Raw genomic sequence first — 16,189 nt, 5'->3', positions numbered from 1 at the left:
AGAAAATAAATATTAGAACATCCCTTAACTAAAACACACCCCACACCTTCAGTGAATTAGCATGTCACGGTATGACTAAGCAGCACTTCTCTGAGATGCCTCAACCACTCGCATCAGATTAGTCTGGATTGCTTGTTAAATGAGGGAGATTTCAACTCACCACTCCACACTTACTAATGTGAATTTCTGGGGGTAAATACAGAAAACTCGATGTTAAACAAGGTCTTATGTACGCAGATGGCATCTAACGAACTACTAGGTAAAGTGTTATACTTGCCAAACAATGACAGAAATTCACAATTAGTATAAAAATAGGTCTACAATACAATGTATCTAGGCCTAATAATGAGTGAGGGCCAGAAGACTGTCATTTGGATATTTTTGTAGAGCAGATTTATTGGGGTCAATCCAAGGAAAACTTTTTAATGTTATTTTCAGTTCCTTTTAATCTCCTAGTCATTCTTTTTAAAACTTCAATAATACTGGTGTGTTAGAATCTGCATAGGACTGCTGTAATGTAGGGGGTTTGTCATTTGGGTCTGAGTCTTCATAATGACATTCAGTTAAAATCACCAGCCATCCTACTGAATGGGATTAAGCTACATGGTGTTTTCATCCTGACTGCATGTTACCTCAGTGGTGAGCTTTAAAAAAAACCACCGGTACCAGGACCCCGCTTCAGCATCACTCCTGGGGAGGACATAGATGAGGGTCGGGGCATTTTTACTTTTTACAAACCCCTCAAGTGATCTCTGTAACCAGGGTTATGAACAACTCAACTGGATGGTTTAACAGACTCATTGGTGCCAGTTCTGGAAATAGGAGCTTTTGCTCTGCAAATGAGTAGAGGCTAACATGAGGCTGCTTGCACTTCTTCAAGAAAATAAGCCACCCGTCTATTGTGCAATGAGTTTGATGCTAATTTGATGTGACTGGAAGACTTGCACTTATGGCCACAAGGGGGCGGGCCAGATCCATTTAATAACAAGGCAGGTTCAGTTGTCACTGGCTGCAACTACCATTTTCTGATTTGTCACTAATAAAAAGTTTGTAAACAAAGACCACAGAATCTTAGGACTAGATGGAATTATGAGAGATCATCTTGTTTATTGATTGGCAACATTTTTTAATCTTCTCCCAAAGGAGGGAGATGTAGCCCACTTTTTTTATTGTAATTCTGACTTTCTGCTGTCTTTCAGAATCTAGATAAAATAGTAAGGTTCTTATCTCAGACACATGGCAATGCTTCTGTTCAAAAAACAGTGATGCATATCCAAGAATGCCATTACTGAAGGTAATATTTAAAAGAAAGTAGTATAACAGATCTGTTCCCTCATTTGTTTGAGTTACCTAAGAAATTTTTTTAAAGGTTGGAGTTGGGGGGCAGGGGAAACCAAATATTTACAAAAGGGAGAAAGTAAAATGCTTTATGTTTTATCTCAGTTTTTACACCTCTGAGGGTATTTGTCTCCATAAAAGGTGAAGTTTTGTAGCTAGGCTATCACTGCAGTCCAAAAAGCATGTATCAGTTCTAAATCCCTTGACATATTTTTCAGAACTGACTCGCTCTCACTGTCTCAGTCTATGGATTGTTGCAGATTAACGAAGGGCTTCCTCATGGGAAGGTGGGGCATGGAAAAGGAAAAGGGGATGAGCGCTCTGAGCATCTTCTTCCCAATATGCTCTCCTTGTGAGTTAGCTGATTAACCTTTCAGTTAAGGATAAAAAGACTAGCGCTTCATTTTGGTATGCCTTAAAGAAAATAAGCAAACAAACAAAACAAAACAAAACCTCTGCAGCCACAAAATGTACACCTAAGTAATGCTGTTTATAATGTTCAAATCTGTTAAAGAGATTACATATATACCATAGTCCTCTGCTGCTCTCTCCAACCTCATGTATCGCAGGTCATTTGCCTTCCCGCTAACATTAAGCCACACTGGTCCTCTATCTGTTTCTAGGGCTACACTAAGCAGTTTCTTGTTTCAGGGCTGTGTACATGCTGGCACGTTCTGCTGAATTGCTCCTCCCTTAGCTCTGTCTGTCCAGCTCATTCTTATACTTTGTCTTAGCTTAAAAATTAGTATTTTACTCTCTGATCACCCAGTTAGAGATTATAGGTCCCTTCACTATGGCTCTCTCAAACCTTTTTTTTGTTTTATTGATAACAAAATTGGGGACTTGTATTTTTGTATTTATCTTTTCACTTAGATTTTGTTGAGAAGAATATAGTGTCCATGAGGCCAGAGACCATGTCTACTTTTCATCATTCAATAATTTTGTCACTTAAATACTTAATGTATGCTTGTCCTGTGTTAGACACTATGTATGCCATTAGGCACTCAATAACTGTTTGTTAAATAACAGTAACTCTTTAGAAGGGACACCCCCTTTTTAAATTTTCTATATATAAATTGAGAAGCAAGTAGTAAGAGTTCACACTCTTGAATTTATCCTAAACAGATAATTTCATTTGAATCTCAATAAGAACAAAATTTGATAGATATGCCCATTAAGTAAGTTGTACAGGCAGACCTTGGAGATATTGTGGGTTCAGTTTCAGACCACTTCAACAGAGTGAAAATCACAGTAAAGCAAGTCACAAGAATGTTTTGGTTTCCCAGTGCATATAAAAGTTATGTTTACACTATACTGTAATTATACAATAGCATCATGTCTAAAAAGACAATATACATATCTTAAGTTAAAAAGACTACTACTAAAAGATGCTAACAATCTGAGCCTTCAGCAAACTGTAATCTTTTTGCTCATGGAGGGTTTGCCTCGATGTTGATGCTGCTGACTGATCAGGGTGGTGGCTGCTGAAGGGTGGGGTCGCCGTGGCAATTTCTTCAAACAAGACAACAGTGAAGTTTGCTGCATTGATTGACTCTTCCTTTCATGAACAATTTCTCTGTAGCCTATGATGCTGTTTGATAGCATTTTAACCACAGTAGAACGTCTTTCAAAATTGAAGTCAATCCTCTCAAACCCTGCCTTGTTTTATCAACTAAGTGTATGTAATATTCTAAATCATTTGTTGTCATTTCAGTAATCTTCACAGCATCTTCACCAGGAGTAGATTCTACCTCTAGAAACCACTCTCTTTGTTCATCCATACGAAGGAATTTCTCATCCATTCAAGTTTTATCATGAAATTGCAGCAGTTCAGTCACATCTGCAAGCACCACTTTTAAGTCTGTTGTCCGAGTCCAAGCTCGTACTACCCACCACACAATAGGACAATAAATCTAGAGACAAGTTGTTAGGGCAAGGAGTAGTGACTTTATTTGGAAAGCCAGATGATCAAGAAGATGGTAGACTAGTATTCCAAAGAACCATCTTACCTGAGTTAGAATTCAAGCTTCATTTATATTAAAAGAGGAGAGTCTATTGTTAGTTGTTGCAAACTTCTTGGTGTCAGAATCCTTTGCTCTTGCAGCTGTCCCTGTAGGTCAGGTCATGATGTTCCTATAAACCTCCAACAAGTCAAATGTTATTCTCTGTTCTGCAACTTTTTAATCTCTATATGAATGGAAAAGTGTTATACCTTTAAAGGTCAGAGCCTTGAGAATGGGCTATCCTGTATACTTCAGGCTATAGGCAACATTCTTTACTTGTAGCAAAAGCAATAGAGTACAAAGTTTAAAGTAAAAGAAACAGATCTAATATGGAGTCAGATTTGTTCTTCCCTATTACAATTCTAATTCTCTTGCTATTTTCTACCATATCTTAAGTTACTTCCTTCACTGAAGTCTTGAAGGAAGTAACTGAAACCCTCAAAGTTATTCATGAGGATTAGAATCAACTTCTTCCAGACTCCTGTTAGTGTTGATATTTTGACGTCTTCTCATGAATCATGAATGTCCTTAATGGCATCCAGAATGGTGAATCCCTTTCAGAAAGTTTTCAGTTTACTTTTCCCAGATGCATCTGAGGAATCACTATCTATGGCAACGATAGCCTTATGAAATGTTTTTCTTAATAAGATTTGAAAGTCGAAATTACTCCTTGATCTATGGGCTGCAGAATAGATGTTGTGCTAGCAGGCATGAAAATAACATTAATCTCACTGCTACCTCAGAGCTCTTGGGTGACCACGTGCATTGTCAGTGAGCAATAATATTTTGAAAGGAATTTAGTCTTTTTTTCTGAGCAGTGTGTCTCAACAGTGGGCTTGAAATATTGGTAAACCATGTTGTAAAGAGATGTGCCATCATCCAGATTTAGTTTTTCCATTTACAGAACACAGGCAGAGTAGATTCAGCATAATTCTTAAGGGCCATAGGACTTTCAGAATAGTAAGCGAGCATTAGCTTCAACTTGAAGTCACCAGTTGCATTAGTCCCTAAGGAGAGAGTCAGCCTGTCCTTTGAAGCTTTGAAGCCAGGCATTGACTTTTCCTCTCCAGCTATGAAAGTCCTACATTGCATCTTCATCCTATAGAAGGCTGTTTCCTCTACACTGAAAACCTGTTGTTGAGTGAAATCACCTTCATTAATTATCTTAGGAGATCTCCTGGATAACTTGCTGCAGCTTCTACATCAGCACTTAGTGCTTCACCTTGCACTTTTAATGTTGTGAAGATGACTTCTTTGCTTAAACCTCATGAACCAAGCTCTGCCAGCTTCAAACTCTTCTACAGTTTCTTTAATTCTCTCAGCCTTCATAGAATTGCAGAGAGTTAGGATCTTAACCCTGGATGAGGCTTTGGCTTAAGGGAATGTTGTGGCTGGTTTGATCTTCTATCCGGACCATTAATACTTTCTCCATGTCAGCAATAAGGCTGTTTTGCTTTCTTATCATTCTTGTGTTCACTGGAGTAGCACTTTTAATTTCCTTTGTTAGCCAAGAATTCCAAGAACTGGTTGAAATAAGGAGGTGTTTATTTGGGTTTGTTAGGACTCCAGCCCAGGAGACACAGATCCAAAAAGTACTTGAATTGTGTTCCATCAGACTACAAAATGGGGAAAGCTTATTAAGGCAAAAAACAGGAAGGTGACATAAGTTGTTCATCAAGGATTAGGACTGGAGCTGGCAAGACGTAAGGGTGCTTGTTAAGCCAGGATTGGTTGGGGTCCAAAAGGGTTGCAGAGTTGCAAGGGGAAACCTTGAGACCATAATGTTGCAGCTGTCAGTTCTAGCAGATACTGTTTTGAGAACGGCTGGTAGTATTGATTTCAGAGAGACAGAAGTGAGCCGTGGCTTGAAGCGAGATCTTAGTCCCCTGCCCAGGAATTGAACCTGGGTAACCTGGATGAAAACCAGGAATCCTAGCTGCCAGACCACCAGGGGCCAGAGGCTAGAAGCAAAGTGGCCCTGGCTCTTACCCCGTTTGAAAGCGAGAATGTTTCAAGGAGGCCAAAACTGTAAAAACAGGTACAAAACTTATTATTAGAGACACAGCACAACAAGTGGGAGAGCACACAGAGAAGCAGTTTGTTTATTTAAGACTGAAGCAAGGGCTTCCCTGGTGGCACAGTGGTTGAGAGTCCGCCTGCCGATGCAGAGGATACGGGTTCGTGCCCTGGTCCGGGAAGATCCCACATGCCGCAGAGCAGCTGGGCCCGTGAGCCATGGCCGCTGAGCCTGTGTGTCCGGAGCCTGTGCTCCACAACGGGAGAGGCCACAACAGTGAGAGGCCCGCGTACCGCAAAAAAAAAGAAAAAAAAAAGACTGAAGCAAGGCAGAAATACACACCTGGGGAGAAAGGGTGTGGGTGTCCTTCCTGATGAAGAGGAGCACAGTGAAGAGGCGATTTAAACCCTTCATATAGGACAGTCCTTCCCGGTCTTTGTTTACCTTTGGCCAATTATCTCACTTCTTTTCCCACAAATGACCTGTTCTAGGACCCTCCCCAACATGCGTGTGCATCTTTTTTCCAAGACGGGTTCCATCACAGGGGCTGTGAGAGGCTTGGCATCACCTATTATGGGGTGGTGCCCCCTCCTTTTTGACCCCCAAGGAGTCAGGAGTGGTCATCTTATCTCGTTACTCCAGCAGAGCTCAGCTCCTGCCATTAACTTTGTCCTTGGAGTGTCCAGGGAGAACGGATTTTCCTCCGCTTGACAAACACCAGGTGTCCAGCCCAAGGGCCCATCTACCTCCTACCTCAGTATCCTTGAGTCTGATGCCTTTCAGGAAATTCAGGTCCTCACTGATGCAGGAATGTGTCTAAAACCACATCCATGATGGCCACCAGGTTCCATTTTGGATGCCTGAACAACAGTTGCTCCATTTTGAGTTTTAACTGATCTTAAATAGGCCATCACCTTTAAGAACGTTTCTTTTCATTCACAGCTGGACGCAGGAGGCCTAGCTTTCCTCCTGTCAACGCTTCCAACGTGCCTTCCTCACTCAGCTTAATCATTTCTAGATTTTGATTTAAAGTGAGAAACATGTGACTCTTTCTTTCGCTTGAACACTTAGAGACCGTCGAAGGGTTGTTAATCGGCCTAATTTCAATGTTGTTGTGTCTCAGGGAACAGGGAGGCCAAGGGAGAGGGAGAGACACGGGGGAACAGCTGGTCAGTGGAGCAGTCAGAACACACACAGCATTTCTCAGTGAAGTCTGCTGTCTTCTATGGGCTCGGTTCCTGGACCCCAAACTATTACAATACTAACATCAAAGATCACAGAGCACCAGAACAAATATTATAATGAAAAAGTTTGAAATATTGCAAGAATTACCAAAATGTGACACAGAGATACAAAGTGAGCAAATGCTGTGGGAAAATGGCACCAATAGACTTGCTCAATGAGGGGTTGCCACAAACCTTCAATTTGTTAAAAAAAAAAAATGCAATATCTATGAAGAAAAAAATAAAACAAGGTATGTCTGTATATGACAGAAAAAGATAGAACATTCACTGACCTAATGATTTCTATATGCGGAGCACACATCACAGAACCAGAAACATCCTAGCCTAGAACCAAAATAATCTAGCCTACCACAGATGTGCTGTTAAACATTAATTTAACAAAGTGATGAGTTGAAATTTAGTGAAATGAGACAAAGCCCATTGAAGCTCTAAATTCGGGGGATCTTCCAACCCTAACCTTTGCTTGTAATCCCTCTTCCTTTTATTAGAGTTGTGTGAGTCTGATCTGACAAAGGATAACAGCAAGTGGGTTGAAGATGGTGTGTGTGGTCTCTGGGACTGAGATTTTTTCCAGTTTATCCATCTACTAAGGCCTTCAAAGCTCTGAAAGTGAGTCTCGGACACTCACCTAATTATTGATACTAAGTTGTTGAGAAGCTCAGGAATTCTGCAAGGCCAGACAAGGGGGAGGCTAGCCTTCACCAGAGTTTTTCTTGTGATTTTATTCTTGTTGTTTTTGCTGTAGCTGGTCACTTAACTGACTTAGCATAATTCAACAAGAAAGATCCAAAGATATTCATTCAGTATCGTGAAACTGGAGTATGCTTCTACTGGGCCCATGGCCAAGCATAGGGAAGGGAATAAAAGACAGATATCAAAGTAAGGACTTTTATTATATGGCAGGCAAGCTTGGTAATAAAAACAGGCACCTATATAACTAAACTCTAGGAGTATAAGTTCTAAGAAGCCCAGGTACTGTGAAGAGGACAGGAGAATTGCTTTTTCTGTCCAGGGGAAAAGCTGTAAAGGTCTGACCTTCTCTGTGAGGCTGATACCAGTTCCGCTCTACCATTTCTTGTCTGTCAGGTTGTGTGATCGTGGGTCCTAATGTTGGTAGTTGGTCTACCATCTCTCCTCCCTTCTGGCATTACCGTAATATAACTTCTGCAGTAAAACTTCTATTTTAATTTGTCTAAATACATGCATACATACATACAAACAAACAAAACTTGTCTTTTTTTCCCCCTGAAAAACAACAAAGACAGTTTGTTTTGTCATGTGAGGGTTTTGCATTTGGCAAATTCCTGCCAGGCTGTAGGGTGTAGATGTTAAGGTTTAAACTCTGGACTCAGACTGCCTGGGTTCTAATTACTAGCAGTATGACTTTGGCAAAATACTTAAAGCTTTCTGGACCTTGATTACTTCATCTGTAAAACGTGCATCATCACAGTATCTGCTTCCCAGGGATGTGAGGATTTGACTAGTTATATTAGATACCTGAAACTATGCCTGGCAGGAAGTAAGTATTTAACAAATATCAATAATAATAATAATAATAATAAGGACTTTAGAGAAGTGGAGAGCAAGGAATTTAGCTGATCATCTTTACATTTCTTTTTGAAAAAGTCTTTCTAATGTAAGGTCATTATATTTGAAATAGAAGTTCTGTACATATTCTAAAGAAGTGGAAATATGTGATTAAATTTTTAAAAACCACTGAGTGATTATTATAATTTTATTTTGTTGTGAACCTTGTTATTACTAGTAACTTTTTTTCCTTATAATGAAATGAGATAGGATAGGATAGGAAAATATATTTGATTTCTAAATGTTGTTAGGGTATAGAGTGTTGGTGAGTAACAATTATTAATCGTCTACTGTATTCTAATATATTGCATATAATATATTTTGGTTATTATACATCACTACTGTTATAGTCATTTAAAATGTATTCTTTTTATTATAGCCTAAAGAAAAAATTGTTATTTCTATTACCTGGACACCGTTAAAAGGAGGCCGAGTAAGAGAGCTCGTGACATTTCTTGTAAATGATGTTCTGAAACACCAAGCTATATTACTAGGAAATGCAGAAGAACCGAAAAAGAAAAAGGTACTAAGTTTTCATCATTCTGTAATTTACTCTAGGAAAATAGTAATATGTAAAAATTATTTTGTTAACAGTCTTGAGGTAGCATACATAATTTTGCTTAAAGGTACTATTCAATAGTTATCAACTTAATCTGTATGTTTTGCTTATTTTTGCAGAGGAGTCTTTGGGATACCATTAATAAAAAGAAAGTATCAGCCTCTTCAGGTCATAACCAGAAGATTTCAAATATTCAAAATGTAAATAAAACATTTAATGTTTCCTCAAAATTTGACAGAGTTAGGAGCCCACTACAAGCATGTGAGAATCTGGCTACGAACGAAAGCTGTTCCCCAACAGAAAACAATTCTTTAATCCTTGAAGAAAATAAAATACCCGTATCACCTATCAGTCCCACTTTCCAAGAGTGCCATGGGGAGACCTGCTTGTCAGTTTCTGTCCGTCGATCTACTACCTACACATCCCTTCCTGCATCTGAAAATGGGGAACTATTAAAAGTAGAAGGTGCCAACGTTGTAAAAGATTTTCATTTTAATGAGAAAGTCATAACTGAAACTTCCTTTGACTCCATAAATAATCTTAATGGCCAAATTGAAGAGAACAGTAAACTTAGTCTTACCCCAAACTATTCTTCAACTTTGAACATCACACAAAGCCAAGGAAATTTTCTAAGTCCGGATTCCTTTGTGAATAACAGCCGTGCAGCTAATAATGAACAAGAATTAGTGATGTGTCTTTCACCAGGTATGTGTGTGAAAGGTAATTCAAGGCCTGTGATTTTGGAGTCAAAAAGTGTATGTGAAATTTATCGGACAATTTTAAGTCCAGATTCTTTCATAAATGATAATTATGGACTAAATCAGGATCTAGAATCAGAGTCAATTAATCCAATTCTATCCCCAAATCAATTTTTAAAAGATAATATGGCATACATATGTGTATCTCAGCAAACATGTAAATTGTCACCATTATCAAATGTAAATTCTCAGGCCTCACAACCTTCTCAGGATGAGAGGAAAAATGAAGTTTTACCTTGTATTCCTGAAAGTCAGGGTTCAGAATCTCCAAAAGCTACTTTTGAAGAATCCAAAGCTTTAGAAATGAAGTCAAATTGTTATACTTTTAAGAAACGGAACCAGCCTAAATTTTCTGCAGTTCAGGATATTTCTAGTCACAGCCATGATAAACCTCTTAAGAGACGCCCAATACTTTCTGCCACTGTAACTAAAAAAAAGTCCACTTGTGCCAGAGAAAACCAAACGGAGGCTAATAAACCGAAGGCAAAAAGATGTCTCAGTGCTGTAGTGGGTGAGTGTGAAAAAGAAACAGATGATCACAAAGAGAAAGATGATTTTCATTCTTTTCTTCCAGCTAGAGATTTAATACTGAGTAGACCTAAGAGTTGTAAAAATGTGATAACTCCTCCCTCAAAGGTAGCTTTAGTTGCTCGTAAAAGAAAGAGTGAGGGGAACACAGAAGATGCAAATTTGAAGGTTACAGTTACAGAATACACAGAAGTACAAGAAATCAAAAGGATCCATTATTCTCCTGTGGAGTCCAAAACATCAACTGTTAAAAACACAAAAATGATAACCTCCACCTCGAAACGTATTAGCAACAGAGAGAAATTAAAGCCGAAGAAGAAAACTGGTGAGTCTTGTTAATAAAATCTTTAATGAAAGTATAGCTATGCAGGGCATATTTTCTGTTTCTTTTGGTTTAGTAAATTGCTATCGATAAGCTTGCATTTACTTGTACTTTTCATTTACCAGTTTGCTTAGTGGAAGATGGAGCAAACGTAGTGCAGGGCTGAATTCTTCAATCACTGTGATCTCGTTCTTTTTTAAACTTTTAACGTTTTGTTCATCGTGATTTTTCTGCATTAATTTTGATTTTTAAAAACTATTGCATTAAAATACTTGATGACTGAGTTTTTTGGCCCCCGCCTCAAGTGTTGTACTTTACGTGCCTCCCCTTAGTCCAGGTCCTGATGGGAGGACCCAGTGAATGCCTGGCCCCATCACACCACCTGGGGGGGTGCCGAGGAGGCCTTTACACTCCCTGGGCTCCGGGGACATCATTCTGCTCAGCCTTTACTCAGCCGTTATTTAGGAATGAAGACAAGGCACCTGAGGAAAACCTCACCATTCCTTCCCTAGTGCTCACAGCCGTACTACCACTGTCTGCCTTGAAAACCGTTAGGGCCAATCCCATCATGACCTTTTAACCCCAGTTCCCTCAGACGCCAGTCAAGGTCCCCACAGGAAGACAAACCACACAGGTTATTTAACGGGTAATTTAAAAGAGCTCTAGGACTCCTAGGAAATATCCCACCTCTGTATTTTATCTCATTTTTCTTGGAATGCCGCCTGACTGGAACCATCGTCCACTCCTTCTCCGCAGCTCTTTACAGGGTCTGTGCCCTGTGGACTCACGGCCCTTAGCACCTGTCTTCTGGCTACTCCCTCCTGTTCCCACGCTGAGCCTGGCCCTCCCCCGAGAACAGTGCCCTCATGCCGCCCTCTCCAGCCCTGGCTGTCTTCTCTCCTGCTCCTCTGGCCTTGAGTATCTCAGTGGGACAACGGACCGCCCGCCGTCTCATATCTGCTTCCAGACTATTGCTTCTCCTTTCTTCCTTAGGAACAAATGAAAAGAAAGCAAACAGCAACAAACAGCTTGAAGTTCATTTTTCATACTCTCCCACCAGAGTTCTCCTTGTTACAGTGAGAGCTAACTCGAGATTTTTACATCTGGCTCAGGAGACCTCCTCCAAAACCTCTATTTTACAATGATTCTTTATGATTTCAAGATCCTGTAGGAGAGCCTCCCAATATCCTGGCTTGTGAGTTCCAGGCTACTTAGGCCACACTGTCCTAAAGGCATCTCCCTCACTATGATCTCAGCATTTTCTCTAGAAACCCAACTAGTCCAGCCCCATTTCCGCAGCTCTCACCTCATTATATCCTCACTTTCTTACTTATTCAGCTTGGATTCCACAGTTCCTCATAATCCCCTTGTTCACCTCTCTTATGTTCATTGTGCTTGTCTGGCAGATTCCAATCCCAGTCCAAGTCTGCCTGCTCTGTGCCTGAACCTTGCTGGTTGGTCTTCAAATTCCTGACCACTAACGGCTGTGAAGCCCATAGCTCCTCTTGGCTCCATATTCCTGGCTTATTGACTTCATCACTTTGCTGCAGCCTATCTCACCCCTCCCTTCTTCTCGAGCACCCCCTTCCTCTGCTCAGGATGGGTAACAGCAGTGAACATTTACTGACTGCATTCTCCGCGGCCCCGGCTGTATGTGCTTTGCTCTTTCCTCCTCTCACACCTACCTACAGCAATCATACTGAGTAGATGTTGTCATGAATACATGTTTAAGATGAGGGGATGTACACATCCAGAAGCTGAGTAATTTGCCTAAGGTCACGGGTAGGACGTGGTCGGGCTGGGGCACCACCTGGGCAGGAGGGCTCTGGAGCTGGCCCCCTGCTCCTTCCCCAACCTGCTTCCTGCCTCACTGCGGGAAACTTCCGCAGCAGCCACCACCCCGCTGTGTTTTCATCCACGGCTCCCTTCCCTCCTATTACAGCCTGAAAGGTCTGCATGCCCAGTGAGGCCGGGCTCTACCGGCACCAAAAGCCCGATGCCCTCTACACGGACGTTGCTTTAGCAGCTGCCTTCTCTCTGCCACATCTCCAGTGTTTTACCCCCTACTGGGTCATTTCTGGTTGACACACAGATGTGCCATTCTTACCTCCAACTCCTAAAGAAACAAAGACTTTTTACTGATACCACTTACTCGTTCAGGCCGGGCTCCTTTCTTCTGCTTTCTTTTAAGCAAAACTGTTTGAAAGAACCTAGGTATTCACTTTGTGATAGTTCACTGAGTTCTGTATACTTTTCCGGGTAAACATTATGCTTGAATTAAAAGGTGCTTTCTAATGTAAAAAAAATCACTTTGAAGGTTACTTATGTTAGCTGTTTCCAGTTCCTCTCCTATTTGCTGAAACCACTTCAACCAGATTTTGACGACTCTACTAAAACTTTCCCTGTCAAGGTCATGAACACACCCACACTTTGAGTCCAGTGGTTATTTCTCAGTCTTCATCTTGAACTATTAGGCAGACTGATGCTTTGAATCTCTTTCTTCTTGAAATGCTTTATCCTGCCATCCCCGCTTCCTCCTGGTTCTTTTCCCACGGCACTGGCTGCTTCTCCGGTTTCTCTGTGGATCACTCTGTGTCTCTCCAGCCTCTCAACCTTGGAGTACACGAAGACTTAGTCACTGAACCTTTTCCATACTTCCACTCATTCTCTTAATGATCTCAGGCCATCTCACAGCTTTCAATACTATCTGTACATGGAGGCCTCACAATTTTATATCTTTGGGATGGACCTCTAATCTGTAGACTTATTTATCCAACATCTAATATTTCTACTTGACTGCAAATTGAGCATCTTTAATTTGTCCAAAACCAGCCTTTGGCTATCCCCACTCCTATGACACGTGTATCTGGTGTATCACTCCCGACACAGCACTTCTGTTATGACCTCCTCTCATTTCAGGCCCCAAACCTTGGGATTGTCCCTAAGTGTGTTTCTCTCCTACCCTTTCTCTGTAAATGCACACAGTCTGCCTGATTCCAGATTCAGTCCATCGACAAATCCTGTCTTCTGTTCTTCCCAAGTGTCAATGCATTCAGGGTTGGATCACTTCTCACCATTTCTGACGGCACCATCCGAGCCTGTCTGTGACACTGCAAGCCCCCTAACAGACCTTGCTTTCATCCTTGCCTTCTCTGGAGTCTATTTTCCACTGAGCAACCAGGGCGATACTTTTCAAATATTTGTTAAGTGGATTCTAACAGTGTCCTTTTTTTTTTTTTTTTTTTTTTTTTTAATTTTAAGAACTACATGATAATCTATTTTGTGGGTGTGACATGATTTTTTTTTATTAGTTTCTGCTTTATAACAAAGTGAATCAGTCATACATATACATCTGTTCCCACATCCCTTCCCTCATGCATCTCCCTCCCTCCCACCCTCCCCATCCCACCCCTCCAGGCAGTCACAAAGCACCGAGCTGATCTCCCTGTGCTCTGCGGCTGCTTCCCACTATCTATCTACCTTACGTTTGGTAGTGTATATATGTCCATGCCTCTCTTTCCCTTTGTCACAGCTTACCCTTCCCCCTCCCCATATCCTCAAGTCCATTCTCAAGTAGGTCTAACAGTGTCCTTTACTACACCCCTGATGACCTTTCGTCTCACTGGAAGCCAAGTTCTTACAATGATGATGCACCAGGCCCTGGAAGCTCTGTGTTGCCCCAACCTCCTCCCAACCGCCGACGTTCCTCTCTGTCCTTCTCGCTTCTGTCACCCTGGCTTCCTTGGTATCCTTGACCCTTCAATGTTCTCTTCCCTCAGGGTGTTTGCTGTTAATTGTCCCCGCTGTATAGAATGGCTTCCTTCTCTAAGTCCCTTATCTCAGCCTCAAAAGGGCCAGTAACTTGCCCAAGGTCACAGACTCTCCTAAAAGAGAGCCACGGTTTAAACTCAGGTCTCCCTGTCTACAATGTACATGTTCCACCACGTCTTTCTATCCTACTGCGATTTGAGTAAGAGAGAGAACGGTAGACATGAGGTTTTTATTTTGGGCACCGACCAAGGATGACAGTTTTGGAGATCCACCAGCCTCAAACCTGTGATGTGCCAGTTAGCTCGAGGCACTTGGTGTCCAGTACGTGGCTTTACCTGCCTCCTGCCTCAGAACCTTCAGTGGCCCTCTGCTGTCACCAGACGATTTCCAAGCTCCTTATTCAGTCATTTAAGCTTGTCTTCATGTGACCTCCCCGTATCCAGCCTGCTGTCTTATTATTCAACAACATTCTAGCCATGCTTCTCTTGCCATTCCGTCCAGGTATCCTCTTTTGTTGTTGTTCTTCTTCTTAACATCTCTCATCATACATAATTATAATAAAAAATTGTTTCTTATTATGTGGGAGCTTTTCAGGTTTGCTCTCACGACAACTTTCAAATGCACAGTGCAGTCTCGCCCAGCCACCCCACTGGACATCACACCCCTAGGACTTCCTTTATAACTGGAAGTTTGTAACTTTGGACACCCTCACCCATTTCACCACCACCCCCAGCCCCATCTCTGGCAACCACCAATCTGTTCTCTGTATCTGTTTGTTTTTTTTTTTTAAACAAGTTTATTTTCTTTTAAAAAAAAACATTTATTTATTTATTTATTTATTTTTGGCTGTGTTGGGTCTTCGTTTCTGTGCGAGGGCTTTCTCTAGTTGCGGCGAGCAGGGGCCACTCTTCATCGTGGTGCGCGGGCCTCTCACTGTCGCGGCCTTTCTTGTTGCGGAGCGCAGGCTCCAGACGCGCAGGTTCAGTAGTTGTGGCTCATGGGCCTAGTTGCTCTGCGGCATGTGGGACCTTCCCAGACCAGGGCTTGAACCCGTGTCCCCTGCATTGGCAGGCAGATTCTCAACCACTGTGCCACCAGGGAAGCCCTGTGAGTTTGTTTTTTGTTTTTGTGTTTCCACCAGATGCCACATGTAAGTGAGATCCTATGGTATTTGTCTTTCTCTGACTTATTTCACTCAGCAGGATGCCCTCAGGATCCATCCATGTTGTTGAAAATGGCAAGAGTTCATTCTTTCTTATGGCTGATTAATATTTCATGGCATATGTATACAACATCGATGACCACTTAGGTTGTTTTCACCTTGGCTGTTGTAAATGATGCTGCTGTGAACATGTGTCTTTCCCAGGTAGTGTTTTCATTTCTTCAGAAAGTACCCAGGAGTGGAAGTACTGGATCATTTGGTAGTTCTGTTTTAAATTTTTTGATAAATTCCCATAATGTTTTCCATAGTGGCTGCACCAACAAGGGTTCCCTTTTCTCCACACCCTTCCAAACTTGTTATTTGTTGTCTTTTTAATACCAGCCATCTGACAGGTGTGAGGTGATTTGCTCAGTGTGCTTTTGATTTGCCTTTCCCTGATGGTTAGTGATGTAAGCATGCTTTCATGTATCTGTTAGCCATCTGTATGTTTTCTTTGGAAAAATGTCTATTCAGCTCTTCTGCCCATTTTTTAATTAGTTGACTTCTTGTTTGTATTGAACAGCAGTGCAAGCTGGTGTGAAACCTGCCTTTGAAGGAGTGAACTGCGTTCGGACAGGTTATTTGTAGGGACCACCCACTATCTCCCTCATCACCGGGGTGAGGCACAGGGACCCATTGGGGCTCTCATTCTCCATCACTTGCCTAGTCAGTTGACATTAAGCCTTGTTAGTTCTGCTGTGAAAATAACTGTTCTCTAATCTGTCTCCACTGCTTCCGTGTTCCTTTAAGTTCTCATCATAGCTAACTTAGGCCCCTGGGATAGCTTCCTTTTGGCTTCCATCTCTACTCTTGACTCCTTTCAGTCCATTGTCCATTCTGTCTTCTGAAATATATATGATG

General features: G+C 41.5%; 1 protein-coding gene across 2 annotated transcripts in view; it reads left to right on the top strand.

Moving 5' to 3' along the window:
* The window catches only part of ASPM (assembly factor for spindle microtubules), a gene marked incomplete at its 5' end in the record, with an annotated part of 58,649 nt that overhangs the window by 2,277 nt on the left and 40,183 nt on the right, over window positions 1-16,189 (top strand). For both annotated transcript variants that reach the window (XM_079698146.1, XM_079698145.1), the window contains 2 exons: window positions 8,569-8,712; window positions 8,868-10,359. In XM_079698146.1, coding sequence (XP_079554272.1) covers window positions 8,569-8,712; window positions 8,868-10,359 — 1,636 coding nt within the window. The remainder of the gene's footprint in view (window positions 1-8,568; window positions 8,713-8,867; window positions 10,360-16,189) is intronic.

This window comes from Hyperoodon ampullatus, assembly GCF_949752795.1.
Source record: "Hyperoodon ampullatus genome assembly, chromosome: 2".
NCBI classification, from domain to species: domain Eukaryota; kingdom Metazoa; phylum Chordata; class Mammalia; order Artiodactyla; family Ziphiidae; genus Hyperoodon; species Hyperoodon ampullatus.
The sequence above is the reverse complement of the archived record's forward strand: the minus strand, read 5'-3'. Positions and strand labels throughout refer to the sequence as shown.